Below are 15,154 nucleotides of genomic sequence, written 5' to 3'. Positions count from 1 at the left end.
AAAAAAAAAGAGTTTGGCGCAATTCAAGATTGACGCCATTTGTAAGTTGAGGGTATAATTTACAGTTTAGAGAGTATAAATTCTCAGTTTTCAATTAAGGATTTTACAATAAGCAAATCATTTTATCATTATATAAAACATAATGATCTTATATAATATTACATAAAAGGTGCAAAGAAGAACTTACATATTTCTTTAGCGTTTTTTACCTAATATAAGAATAATATATATAATATTAGAATAACTAAGATGCATTTTAAATATCTACACTGTACGAGAATGCGAATTGACTTTTAATTTTTTTCAATCTTGCTCTACCTCTTCTATCTTAACCCGTTAATATTGAAAGTAGAAAATCATACAAAAGCAAGTACTCAAAGATATACAAATAAGAGAACCAAACATATTTAGCTGTGAAAATTATTAATAACGATATTTTGTGTAAAGATAGTCCGGGTGGCAGTCTATAAAGGTACCAAAATAGTAGAAAAAAACTATTTATTGTTAACCAGCGGTTAAAAAATACGCTCCACTTTGCAGGGCTTCATCAGTGATAAATGAAAACAAGATACAAACATTGTAAGAAGTGACAGAACATTAAAATGAGTATATAGAGTAATAAGAAAATATGTAGTTTTTTTTATAAATATATAAAAGAAATATCTTAAAGTACAACAAGGAAATTTGAAGTAAGATCATAATGATGTGATTCAGCATGTATAAAAACTACCCATTGGCAGAACTCTAAAAACATTTTACAATATAAGGTCACGAGGCCATCTTCTTTTCAGGCGCCTCTGCGGATTGCCAGGAATGGAAGAGGAAGCAAGGTTAGAAATTAGTCCGTATGGGTGGTTAGGGAGTTTATAATGGAAGGAGTGATATCTGGTCCAGACTAGATCGGTTACATAGGGAACATTAAGGTCTTTATGTAAAAGCAGGCCTTAAATGCCGAATATTCAAAACATCTTTAATTTTGTTAATTTTAAAAAAATGAACATTTCTAATTATTAGAAGTAATGCACAATGGATAAAAACCGAATATTAAATAATTTTATGAATACATTAAGAAGAAAAAAGGAGAAATTAACACATCTGATTCGAAGGGGTAACACAAAATCTTTTACGATTACAAGCTCATGTTTACGACTAGGTTATATGTCATTAAACTGTTGTATTCTTGACTGAAAGATTGTAAGTATTAATTTTTTTGTATTCATTCATTCATATTTCCATTTCAAGAACCCTAAATATGTATTTTTTAGGAACCAACAAATAAAGGCAGCATTTTATTATTATTTTTTTTTTTTTTAGGTATTACTTGAAATGAGTCCATCAATCTATTCTAAACGTAGGGATACCAGTAGGGTGGTAAGTGAAATTTGCACCAATCTTTTTTCTCTTTGTTTACTTTTTTACCAAAATGTAAAACCTAGTAATAATAAGTAGCTAAGTTAAACGAATTTTAAAAGGACATATCCTGAAATAATTTTATTTATTGTACATACTAATATTAAGGAAGTCAAAACTATTACACAAGAAGAATAATACGAAGAACTCGAAAAAAAGTTGTGACTGGCTGCTCAACATAGTTGGGCATACATCATACTGATCAGTCAGGCAATAGATAATATTAAAATGGCGTTGAGACTAGTCAAATATATATTTTTCCCTTTTCGACTCACAGAGTTTACAATATCGAGCTAAGTATAGTAGTAAAATATTTTTTTTTTGTTAATAATTTATTTATTGATATTTACAACATTGTGCACATATATACAACAAGTAAATTTGCTGTAGGTGACATGATAAAAACATGTGGAGAATCTACCCACTGATAGAACTCCAATAACATTTCTAGAGGAGAAGATCTCGAGGCCATCTTCTTTTCAGACGCCTAGGAGGATTATTAGGTAATGAAGGAGAACTATCATTAATATAAATGATGATGTAGGTTTCCCAATGATGCTGCATATTGCCAAGTAATCGAAGAATGACGCATTTATGGTATATAACTGGCGTGTTGTCAAGGTGAAGGTGGATTTAGCACGTGTATAATAAGTAGTCATTTAGCCCAAGGCATGGGATTATAAACTGCGCATTTCTAGTTCATAATAAATTAACATTACTCTGGGATTATCTAATCCTTACCCGAGGCTGGAATTTCATCTTATAGCGTGCAGACTTCTTTCTCTCTTCCATTAAGAGATTCCCAGAGGATTAAAAGTAAAATAAAAAATGGACGTTTAAGATTGGAAGGTTAAGAGATATTGATTACGGTCAGTGATGGAAATGATTACTGAGAAAGTGAAGGACATTTTCAGTAACACTCCATTTAAAATTTTGATAAGATTTCAGAATTTCCTTCGAAATTAGTCTGTCTAACCTTAAAATTTGAAGGTCTATTTTTTATTTTACTGTCAATCCGATTGATTGCATAGGTAGCCCTTAAGGGTGATTTTTTCGATCTTTGTTGGAGTTTTTATACATACTCTGTAATTTCGGTAATTTGCACTTAGGTACTCCGAATAATCCAGTAATCAGAGCAGTTTTGTGCTAACACAGCAGGAAATAGCATTATTTCAAATAAAAGTGTGCATGTGTAGAGGGCAGTTTTAACTTCCTGACCTACATGCCCGACCGTGAAAATAGAAAGTGAAACTTTCCACATAATTTCGATATCGGATAATCTAATGCCTATGGAAGCATTGATAATATATTTTGTTCCAATTAAAAATAAATAATAGGTATTATAGAAATAATTTGATTCTGTAAAACTAGGTTAATTGATAGTAGAAATATGCATAATACAAATTTTGTAGGTGGACTTTTTTTGTTTATTATGTTTTTAATAAATCCATAGAAAGAGTATTTTATATTTTTATTTATATATTTTTTCACTTATAAATCAACAATCTTATAATGTTAACAAATTAATTCATCACTTATCATTACTGAAGATGTAATATAAAATAAAAGTTGTAGCCAAAATACGTATTTTGGCAAGCGATTGCATAAGTAAGACTCATAGCCCCTGACGAAAGGTTAATAGAAAGATAGAGTGATAATTTCTGTAATCTGAACACCCCCCCCCCCCTACAGCAATTAGACAGTATTTAATTTTGATACGGTAATTATAGTTTGTAAAAAAAGTTCTATTACTATTCCATCCATGTACTAAGTGAATTCGTTGAGTATTTAGAGCCATAGTCGAAGAACATTCTGGGAGACATGGAGTATGTAGTAGTTGTACATAGTATGTCATAAATCTTATAAATAAATTAACATGTTAATATTATAACGTAATATACCTGGAGGATGGCAATGAAGGTAAGTACAGGAACGCAGATACTGATGGCCATGACCGTCTTCCAGTGGAGGAAGGTGCCCATCGTGTACATGAGGAGCGTGCCGACCGAGACGTAGACGGAAGTGAAGGAGGCCAAGACGCCCCGGAGGTGAGGCTGGGCGATCTCCCCGACGTAGGATAGCGTCGGCGCTTCCATGACCCCTATGCTGAAGCCAAGGCTAACGGCGGCGGTGTAGAGGTGCCAGCTGCTGGAAGCGTAGTAGAGCAAGAGCCACCCAATGAGCTCTGGGATGTTGACCAGGAGCATGCACAGCTTGCGGCCAACAGACTCCTGGATCACACCGGCCAGCAGGCTTCCGAAGGGTTGCATGATGAGAAGGACACCCGCTGTAAAATAATGGGAATATAACATTAATAGCCAGAGACTGATGGAACTCCAATGTATTTTGAAAAAAAAACAGGCGTGAATATTTAAATTACTTTTCCATATAAAATTCTCAATGTTTGTCCATACGCCATAAATCCCTCACAATGGTGAGAAATAAACATTGTTTTATTGAAAAATGGCGGCCGATTGGAGGTTTCATTCTACTATGATCTCGATCATTTATAGATAGAAAATTTTTTTTTTGTGTTTTGGGATCATTATCACAAAACCTTAAAATTAAAAAGAAACTAAATATCTAATCTAAATTCTCTTTTGTCCGACTTCTTCTTTATTTTTTATGTGTCGGGTAATGGTCTCCAGTATTTATGTAGCAAATTGAGTCCCCTCTGTAAGTATGCTTTTGGACAATAGCAGAAAAACATCTATTTATGTAGATTAGCATCAAAATAGCTCCTAAGGTAATAAAACTTCCCTAAAGTTTTCTCCTCGCAATAATTTTTTTCTTGATAGGATAAATCCCTAAGGATGAAAACGAAATTATTGAAGAAAAGAAAACTTAACTAGCACAAATCTCAAACTGAGGTTAAGTTATAATTATTTGAATGATATTTCAAATATTTAAAAAAAAAAACCTGTAAAATAGAACTAATAGCAGTGTTGCTGCATTAACACTTAAAAATCCATAAGTTTTCAGTCCGAATGAGGCTTATTTGTAAATGAGAAATCGAAAGAGGATCTAGTACTATGTCTGTTTTGATTCATATTGAAGTCAACTACTGAGTTTTGTAGTAATTATTTTGGCATTTTCCTAAAAAAAAAAAGTTAAACGCACGATATGAACGAAACCCGCCGTTTCCCCTAAAATTTCACTGTTCGTCCACTTCAAATTTTGAATGATTAGATTTTTACATGGAACGCAAGGCAGGCGTTCGAGATCCCATCGTTTCTCTCCAAACAGCAACACTGCTATTAGTTAGATTTTAAAGGTTTTTTTTTAAATATTTGAAATATCAAATATAAACCTCATTTTGAGATTTGTGCTAGTTAAGTTTTCTTTTCTTCAATAATTTCGTTTTCATCCTTAGGGATTTATCCTATCAAGAAAAAAATTAATGCGAGGAGAAAACTTTAGGGAAGTTTTATCAATACCTTAGGAACTATTTTGATGCTATAATCTACATAAATAGATGTTTTTCTGCTATTGTCCAAAAGCATACTTACACACAGCACCCAATTTGTGCTCCGGGTTTCCTACTCTAAGTGGGCTGATGCACCTTATTTTTTTTTTAACTTAGCCTATATGCTAGATATGCTTCAGGTTTGAGTAGGTTGAAACTACAGAGTGATCGGTATATGGGATTAATGTTTGAATTCAATGCTCTATTGATATCGGTTGAGAAGTTGTGGTTCAGGATCTTTTCAATAATATCGTCTTTATTGGAAGATTATTGATTGACCGTGTGTGAAGATGAAAGGAATATGGTCCGGGTGCGGTCAAGAAAAACTCAAATAGTATAAATATACTAATTTAATGAGCCAACGTTTCGCCCCACGTTGCAGGGCTTCTTCAGGGCTAAAAAAGATACAAATACTTTGTATCTTTTTTAGCCCTGAAGAAGCCCTGCAACGTGGGGCGAAACGTTGGCTCATTAAATTAGTATATTTATACTATTTGAGTTTTTCTTGACCGCACCCGGACCATATTCCTTTCATATCGTCTTTATGTTTCAATATTCCGTTTTGCGTATGGAATATTGAACTCATTGCTACATGCATATTGGTGGTTAGACTGTTGAACATAGGTTTGTGAGTCACTTTTCTGACATCAATGATAGTTTGGACCTGTAGTTAATTACCTTCGATTAACTAAATACTTTTTTAATTTTATTTATTGACATTTACAACTGTATATAAAATACAACAAGGAAATTTGAAGTAAGATCATAATTATGTGATTCAGCATGTAGAGAAACTACCCATTGGTAGAACTCTAAAAACATTTTACAATATAAGGTCACCAGGCCATCTTCTTTTCAGGCGCTTCGGAGGATTGCCAAAAATGGAAGAGGAAGCAAGGTTAGAAACTAGTGGGTTTGGGTGGTTAGGGAGTTTATAATGGAAGGAATGAAATAGGGTTCGGGCTAGATCGGTTACATAAGGAACATTTAGGTCTTTATGGAACTAAATACTAATAAAAAGTAAATACTATTTATAAACTCATTATTAATAAACCAATTTAAATTAAAAACACTTGTTATTCAAAATTTATTAGCTGTTTTAGCATAACTAATTGATTTGAACATCTTGGTCTAACTCTTGATTCCCGTACAGCTCAACTTATCGTGACTGACACTAATAGGCATTTAATGAATAAGTACAGAAAGAGTGAGCCATTATTTCTTCAAGTAACAACTGATAACTACCTGTTTATTGACGTAATGGCGACCAATCAACTGATAAAGTTTAGGCTCAATTACATGCATGCAATCTGTATTCAACAGGTTGGGTCTATTTGTCTTCAATAATTAGATAGTAGCGCTATTTTATCACACCGATATACGTCCAAATCACCTCCACTGTTCACCTACACACCCCTCTTCTCTCAGCCCGGGGTGTTCCTCAAGGTAATGTCCTCGGTCCCACCCTCTACAGGGGTAGCCAACTTTTCAGTATGAATCTACTTTTTATCTTAAACGTGTGCACGAATAAATAAATGAAATAATATAATCTCTAGTCACTTTTACACTCTTATATACAATATTTACACAATAAACCTCAGGATACTTGAGCCCACTCTATCCCCCACGTGTGAGGGGTAGAACAGAGCTCAAAAGATCCCAGCGCATCCCTCTCGCAGCATCACTGGTTGTGAACCAGTGGAGGCCGAGAAAGTGCGCTAAAGCCGCAAACACTCAACTTGAGTGGAGAATCTGGCCATTGGCAGAACTCCAATTCTCCATTTTTATTTTACAATAAGTCTCTTGGCCACTGTTGTTTCAACCTTATAGGTTGACTGTAGGGATGGGTGGAACTAAATAAGGTTTGAACCAAAGGATTAAGTCCCCAGAGCTCAAGTCCGCATGTGAAAATTGGTCTGATTATCATAATATATAATATTTTTTGTTGTGAATGGGAAGTTTCTATCGTTTTTCAAGTAGGTGTTGTAGCAATCGAAATGTACGAGCAGTTTGTTGTCGTTTCGGTCTTGTATGTGGATTCCAAGTAAGTCTCTTGTCAAGATGGAGTCCTAAGTAGCGAATCTGTTCAACAGGCGTTAGTGGAATATTTTAAAAGGATACTTTAGGACAGGCGGTTAGTGGTTTACGATGGAGAGTAAGGTGATCTGGTGGGATTTGTTTAAATACATTTTGAGTATTAATTTTGAACAATACAATCCACTATCGGACATTTTTTGTTCATATCCACTGTTGATTTTGATATATAATACTATATAAATATATAATATATAATACAGTCCGCTGCGTTTATGAGGACAATTTTGGTAATTAATTGAATTAAGGGTTTTAATACTGAATGCATTAATTAAATGGCCAATAGAGGCGTGGGCCCACCAACTTTTGACAAGTTTGAGAGTTGCAGCGGTATTTGTAACTACGTAGCAATAATCTACATATCTTTACAGCAAGAAATTTCCTGATCTATCAGAGTGGATCATATTTTTTTCTAGACCGTCTTTCAGTATTTTTATTAATTTTGTAAATTTATTTCTCTCTTTCCATAATTCGTTTGGATAATTTTATTTTTATCTAAAAAGACTACTTATGTTCATTATTTTATTTTAAATCTTTTGTTTATGTTTTATATTATTGGTCTCGCCTTTGTTCTTTTAAGCTTTCCTTAAAAAAGACTAGGTCGATTTGAGGTGGCCTCTTGATCATACATGTCATATACCAGACCAAAGAGAAACTATCTTTTAGTTATAAACTGTTGACGTGTAAAGTTGCTGTACTTCACAACATTCTCCTGGGGTTTAAACCTCGTCGGGTTCAAATCTACTATACAAACTATTCCAAACTTCTGATAGCTCAAAATTATTTCCTAAGACTTGTAAATGACTCCCATAGTACACGATAATTACTCAACTATAAATTCCCTAAATTTTAATATTTATTTCATTAAATAAGATTAATGATAAATAAAATATTATTGGGGAATTCCTGTCTTCCCTATGCCAATATCTTTATTGTTGCATTTGTTCATATTATTTGGTATCTCAGGTGGGGAAAAAGAATGGCAATACCTCAATACCATACTCTCCCACGGCCCCAGGGCAAGTGTAAGTGATAAAAAATGTCGGGGAAACGCTATTTAGAAATTACTTAATCAATTTTTTCTACTTAAATATTTAAGTTTTTCATATATCATTGGTACTATGTCTAAGTGGAATATCTGTAAATTCTTAGAGCATTGAATTGTTAGTAATGGCAGTAAATTTAAAGTATTAGTTAACTTCTAATTTTCAATTACGTCTATTGATAATTTTTCATTTCTAATTATTATGTCTGCAAAATTTTCATATACTACACATTGAATATGTACAGCAGTCTCTTTTTTTTTTTTATGGTGGTACAATAAAATAACAGAGGCTTTCATTTTAATTACTTTTTATTTGATGCAAGCCATAGACTAGGGTTATTTTCTCTGTTGGGATCACCATGCAGACTATCCCAATGTCCCAGTACCACAAATTAATCTCAGTGTACAGTACTATCTTAGCAATACGTCCAATACAAAATTGTCAGTTTTACCCCTTTCAAAGCAAAAAAGTTATATCTCTTAACTACTTATTTTATTTTCATATTTTGTAAATATTAAAAATAATATATTTATAGTATGTAGAAAATTTAATGCTGAATCGAATGCCGCAAGAATGAAGGCGATTGAATGAACAGGGAGCGAGTTATGATCGAAAACGACCAAATTATTTTTTTCTCTTAAATTACGCATTCTAGAAACGTCCCAAAGGGGTGTTTCTTGTAGAAAATTTAATGCTGAATCGAATGCCGCAATAATGAAGGCGATCGGATGAACAGGGAGCCAGTTATGATAGACATTTTTTATTTTAAATATTTTTATTGAAATTTACAACTGTATATTATATAATGCATTCAGTAAATTTTATCTTAGTTAAAATGGAGTGTCACAGGCGTGTAGAGAAACTACCCATTGGTAGCACTCTAATGACATTTTACATTAGTTTGTCTCGTGGACATTTTCTTTTTAGGCACCTCGGAGGATTGCCAGGAATGGAAGAGGATGAAAGGTCAGACCTAGTTTCTGACCTTGCATCCTCTTCCATTCATTAATTTTAAATGTCATTAGATTGCTACCAATGGGTAGTTGCTCTACACGCCTGTGACACTCCATTTTAACTAAGATCAAATTTACTGAATGTATTATATAATATACAGTCGTAAATTTCAATAAAGATATTGAAAAAAATAAATAAAAAAGTAAAATATCTTACCGCTAGCTTTGCCTGTTAGTCGTAATTTTACGTTTTGATTTTAATGAAACTGAAAGTTTGTTAATTACATAATTATTTATATAAAACTAGTAGACCCTGAAAAACTTCGCAGTTGCTATATTAAGGGAATTAAATAGATTAATTAAATAAAATTTAAATCAGAACGAATGAATTAATTGCTTATTATATATTTTTAGTTTACAGAGATAAATGACATATATTATAAAAATAGAAATAATTTCAACACGCCTCAACTTATGACTTAGGGTTCTGAACTGACCCCAAACGAAATTTAATTAAACAAATTCGAACCAGAGATATAGAATAAAACGATTGAAAAGTTTGTCTTTATTGGGGTTTTTAGTCGTTAAGGAGTTTGTAATGGAAGGAGTGATATCTGGTTCGGGCTAGATCCAACATATTAAAATAAATCTCATTTTTCTACCTTTACCCATCGTCGTTAACCTACCGACTGCCCTGCAGTATTCTTTAATAATGTTGAACCTTGGACCGCATCTGGACAAACGAATAGCTTGGATACCTCTGTTATATGATACCTACAAGATTGAAAAGACAGGATACTGCTCGTCGATTCCGACTATTACAAGATTTACTAGACGAACGGTCTAAAGACTGATCTACATGACTATAGTAGGGCATATCTGGACACATGGGCTTTTGGACTAAACCTTCGAATTCCTCTCGTATCCAATCCTTACAGTCCAAAATCCTTCGTAAAATCCACAATACTCCTTACTTTGTCACAAAGAAAATCATACATAAAGACCTTAATGTTCCATATGTAACCGATCTAGCCCGAACCAGATACCAATTCGTCTATTATAAACTCCCTAACCACCCATACAGACTAGTTTCTAACCTTGCTTCCTCTGCGATTCCTGGCAATCCTCCGAGGCGCCTAAAAATAAGATGGCCTCGAGACCTTCTAATATAGAAATATTTCCTGCTACTAATGAATACTTTCTTTACATGCCAGTATCACTCCATTATGATCATCGAATTTGCTTGATGCATTTTCATTTAAATACGGTTGTAAATAAATTAAAAAAAAGATCATTTTGAATGCCTACATTTTCTTATCGCTCTTCAATTTTAATTCCATTCTTTTCACTTCAAGATAATTTGAACCTTTTCTCCTTGCTATTGAGATATTATTAATTATTTTTCAAAATTTGAAACATAACTTTACTTAAATACTGACAAGCACTACTAATGACGTTCCTTCTCATTTCGTAAATTCTCTGCTATTACCCAACGCGTATTGTTCCAGTTCCTCCTTAGGGGATAAGGTAAACAAAACACGAGAAAGGAGGGAATATTCCTTCCACTCGTCGGGAACCGGTCCCTTATAGAGGATACAAAAGGAACGAGAACAATTCTCCAAGGCAAGATAGGCCTGATGTAAATTAAAGGTACACCTGACTGGTTTCCTCACTCCTCAAATCTACATCTGAAGTGTTTCTGGTGGGTGAAGGTCGTAAAGTATTTTCCCGTTTTCTCTTCTCTGGAAATAAGCTTCCTGGAATGATAACCTTAGGGACCAGTATGCTCTGAACTCAGAAACGTTCTTCGGTTCGGTTCATCAATCAAAATTATTTAGTAATTTAGAACTTCATATTTGAACTCTTTAATAGATTAGGCAATACTCTAATACGTTGTATTAAATATAATATAAAATATTATATTATATATTTAGAATTTTAAAGAGACAAAAATACCAATTAACATAAACAGTAAATCAAATATATAAACATTAATATCTGTTTGCTAATACATTATGCGCTTTTCTGATTCCTAGCTTGGAATGATTTTTTTTTTTTTTTTTTTACGATTATTGGATTCCTATTGTCTCTTCTTGAAGAATAAGAAAAAAATTTACCGATTCTATTAGATTATGTTTTATTGAATAAATTTTTTTAAAAAAACCTAATGAGGATTTTAGTAAAATAGATAATTTTTTTTTTTTTTTTTTTTTTTTTTTTTTATGAAACAGTGAATCATATTCTTTTTTAGCCTCGTCGAAAAGCTTCAAATATTATTTTTCAAAGAAATTAAAAATTAGATAATTTTCAGCATGATTTATTTGGAGGGTTTTGTTTTTATCTGATGACCATTGTTCATATAATAGTTGATAACTCCTCTACTTTTTATCGAACTCCAACATAAATACAATCGTTGGAAAACGGGGATTCAGTTCATTTAATATACATTCATCTAGATTCAATGCGCTTATGGGGGCACGATATCGGTTTCAAATAAAGGAAAACTTTTCAATCGTTTTATTCTATATCTCCGGTTCTAATTTGTTTAATTCAATTTCGTTTGGAGTCAGTTCAGAACCCTAAACCACCCCAAAGTTTCATAAGTTGAGTCGTGTTGAAATTATTTCTATTTTTTCCTATATATTTTTATAATCTATGTCATTTATCTCTGTAAACTAAATATATATAATAAGCAATTAATTCATTCATTCTGATTTAAATTTTTTTTAATTAATCTATTTAATTCTTTTAATATAGCAACTGCGAAGTTTTTAGGGTCTACTAGTTTTATATAAATAATTATGTAATTAACAAACGTTCAGTTTCAATAAAATAAAAAAATAAAATTATGACTAACAGGCAAAGCTTACGATTAATATTTTATTTTAATTTTTGAAAACTTCCAGTCGAACAGATCTGCTACCTTGGACTACATCTGGACAATCGATTAATCTGGAATCCTCACACAAGACTGAAAAGACAGGAAACTGCACGTCGATTTTGACTATTGCAGCACTTATTTCACAAACGGTCTAAACTGCCAATGGATTACAAAAGACTATCTACATGACTGTAATAAGGCCTATCTGGATATACGGAGTTGAGCTTTGGAGCTCCACTAAACCTTCGAATTCCTCTCGTATCCAATCCTTGCAATCCAAAATCCTCAATGCTCCTTACTTTCTCGCAAATAAAATCATACATAAAGACCTTAATGTTCTCTTTGTAACCGATCTAGCCCGAACCAGATATCACTCCTTCCATTATAAACTTCCTAACCACTCAAACCCCCTAGTTTCTAACCTTGCATCCTCTTCCATTCCCAACAATCCTCCGAAGAAGATGACCACGAGACCTGCTAATGTAAAATGTCATTAGAGTGCTACCAATGGGTAGTTTCTCTACACGCCTGTAACACTCCATTTTAACTAAGATAAAATTTACTGAATGTATTACATAATATACAGTTGTAAATTTGAATAACGATATTAAAAAAAAAAATTGAAACTGGTTTTCAATTTTTGATCTGTTAATAGAAAATTTAAAAGGTCCTACATAATAACTCAAGTTAAAATTTTTTTAAAAAATTTCGGTGTTAACTAATACTTATACACATGTATTCTTAATCATTAGTGTTATGAAAAAAAATTTACCAAACGTCGAAGCTTCCCCGTCAGTGAGCCTGAGGCAGCCATCTTGTGCGCTATCTGTGCTGTTACAGCTCGTGACGTTGCTGATTTTCGTGACAGCGGGAATGACGACTGTTGGTACAGACACCAACATACCCAATGAGAAGAGTAGCATGCTCTGTGCCATAGTAGCCAGGACCTGAAACATATAATCATATAATATGATAGATAATATAAACCTGATGTTCAGCATTAAACATGAAACAAATATCTGAGGAGTAAGTTGTATTTTAATTTTTTGTTTTTTCCGGGTGGCTCCCATTGTAGTCCTATGCTGCCTAAGTTGTATTTTATAATACAAAACGAGTCAAAAGTTACTAGCCGGAAAAAATACGCTGTTCTAAAGATAAAGCAATATTTTATATTATTAGAAAAAAGATTAATTGACATATATTAACTTTAGAAATTGTAGCAGATACTTAAAAACTGCAACCACATTTCAAATACAACTCTATCTTGGCACTATACCGACAATAGTCAACCGTCTAATTTATTTATTTATTTTTATTTATCTCGTAAGCTATATCCAATATATATACATTTGATTTGTAAGATTTTAGAATTTTTTAGGTACATTGTATGTAAAATATTGAACTTTTATTTGCAAAAAAAAAAAAATAATAAAATTATGTTCACAGAAGCCTGTAACTATTTTTTTAATACTATAACAGCACATAAGGCGTAAAGAATCTGAGTAGCCCAACTTTTCTGCCGCAATTAAAAAAAAAATTAGATAGAATACTTTACAAATTGTTTGCTAAAATGCTTCAAACCGGTTTTGAAGGTGAATACTCTTTTTCTCTTATTGTGGGATGGTTTAAAAAATGTTTTGCATTCATTCCGTAGTTAAAATATTTTACAAATTTTTTGTTTTCGGTTTTTACTGCTTCAAACCGAATTTGAAAGTGAATCCTTACTTTTCTCTTTTTATAAGATAGATTCGTACCATCTCTCAATTACCGATCATGGGAAAAATCCTTGAGAAACTTATTTTGAAACGCCAATTCCCCATCCTAGATTCCAATCATATAATCCCACATCACCAGTTTGGATTCTGAACATCCCACTCCACTATCCAGCAATGTCATCGTGTGGTGGACGTTGCCTCGTCTTCTTTGGAGCGCAGGAGTCTTTTTCGATATAGCGCAGGCTTTTGATCGAGTCTGGTACCCGGGACTGCTTTACAAACTCTGTAAATTCCTACCTCCTACATATTGTCTCACCATCCGTTCCTTGCTTACTAACAGATTATTCCAAGTAAACCACAATGGTTCAGATTCATCCCTCTATTTTCAATCCGCTGGTGTTCCTCGAGGTAGTATCCTCGGTCCCATCCTCTACCCCGCTTATACAGCTGACATCCTAACAACTCCTAACACTATCCCTACCACGTATGCTGATGACACATGAGTGCTCACAGTTAGTAATAACCCTTTGATTACATCCCAAACTAATTCAGTGCCAAATTAAGTGTATCCATTTTATGAGGCTGGGTGAACACCGGAGGACTCTCGAATCTACAAGATTGACGAAAGGCTACAGTAACAGAATAAATAATTATCTGACACTACCAGATTCGAACCCGGTTCTTGGAGTTAGTAACACAGTACCTTACCACTGAGCCACGCCGCTCCCCATCATATTTGCTTGTGTATTTATTCGTCTTTTCTAGGGTTCTCCCTTAGACTGTTCTAGCGATTTTAGGGGTCGCAAAGTAATCCCAGTTGATGGTATAATGGAGTACGTCTAAGTATATAGTTAAAAAAACTTTTTATTATGTATTTGAGCGGCGAAATATTATAAAAAGTACAGTTTTTGTTTGAATCGTTTTAAGACCTCTCAATTTTGTCTTTCATCTTTCACAATTGTCGTCTTCCGCTGATTTCAAATATCTCTGATAGTCGTATGTTACTAACTTGTTTTCTACAACTCTCAGTAAAAAAAAAAATTTGTCCTTGCTCACAGGTTGTTCATTGATCTATCTAATGTAGGTTGACGTCTAGGGTTCTGAAGGTCTTTCGGATCATTTCCGATCCGCTTAGAAGGTGTTGTATTACTTTGGATGCGGTAGTGAATGTGTGAACAAATTCATATCATAAAAAAGGTCTAGCTTTTGTTTGGTTTTATTGCTATACTGCGAGGGGGACAACAAGTCGACCGCGAAGCTTATTTGGGTTGATCGTCGATCGCTTACAATGTCTGTGGTGAAATTCCGTGTACCATGGGCTTTGAAGCGATTTAGATTAGATTTAGATATATTTCATATGGAACAAAAGTTATTAATTATCGATGTTCTTTTAATTCCCCTAGACGTGAGTTTTTTGGCCCTTTAAATAATTATTGTTTTTTTTTACGTTGGTAGATAAGCCATGTATCTGTACTTCAAAACGAGATGTACTCAGCGAGCTATTGATAGCTTAACAAAAAGTAATATATATTATTCTTTCATAATACATTTTTCGGGTCCAAAAAAAAAACGAAAGTGAAATATATATA

At 33.2% G+C, this 15,154-nt stretch overlaps 1 protein-coding gene across 3 annotated transcripts in view; it reads right to left on the bottom strand.

Annotated features, from left to right (window-relative positions):
* The window catches only part of LOC106686762 (facilitated trehalose transporter Tret1), a 185,496-nt gene that overhangs the window by 66,061 nt on the left and 104,281 nt on the right, over window positions 1-15,154 (bottom strand). For all 3 annotated transcript variants that reach the window (XM_014430254.2, XM_014430255.2, XM_014430257.2), the window contains exons 3-4: window positions 12,623-12,797; window positions 3,312-3,697 (exon numbers count right to left, since the gene is read on the bottom strand). In XM_014430254.2, coding sequence (XP_014285740.1) covers window positions 3,312-3,697; window positions 12,623-12,797 — 561 coding nt within the window. The remainder of the gene's footprint in view (window positions 1-3,311; window positions 3,698-12,622; window positions 12,798-15,154) is intronic.

The sequence above is a fragment of the Halyomorpha halys genome, unplaced genomic scaffold, assembly GCF_000696795.3.
Source record: "Halyomorpha halys isolate HHAL.00 unplaced genomic scaffold, Hhal_1.1 Scaffold871.1, whole genome shotgun sequence".
Lineage (NCBI taxonomy): Eukaryota > Metazoa > Arthropoda > Insecta > Hemiptera > Pentatomidae > Halyomorpha > Halyomorpha halys.
The sequence above is the reverse complement of the archived record's forward strand: the minus strand, read 5'-3'. Positions and strand labels throughout refer to the sequence as shown.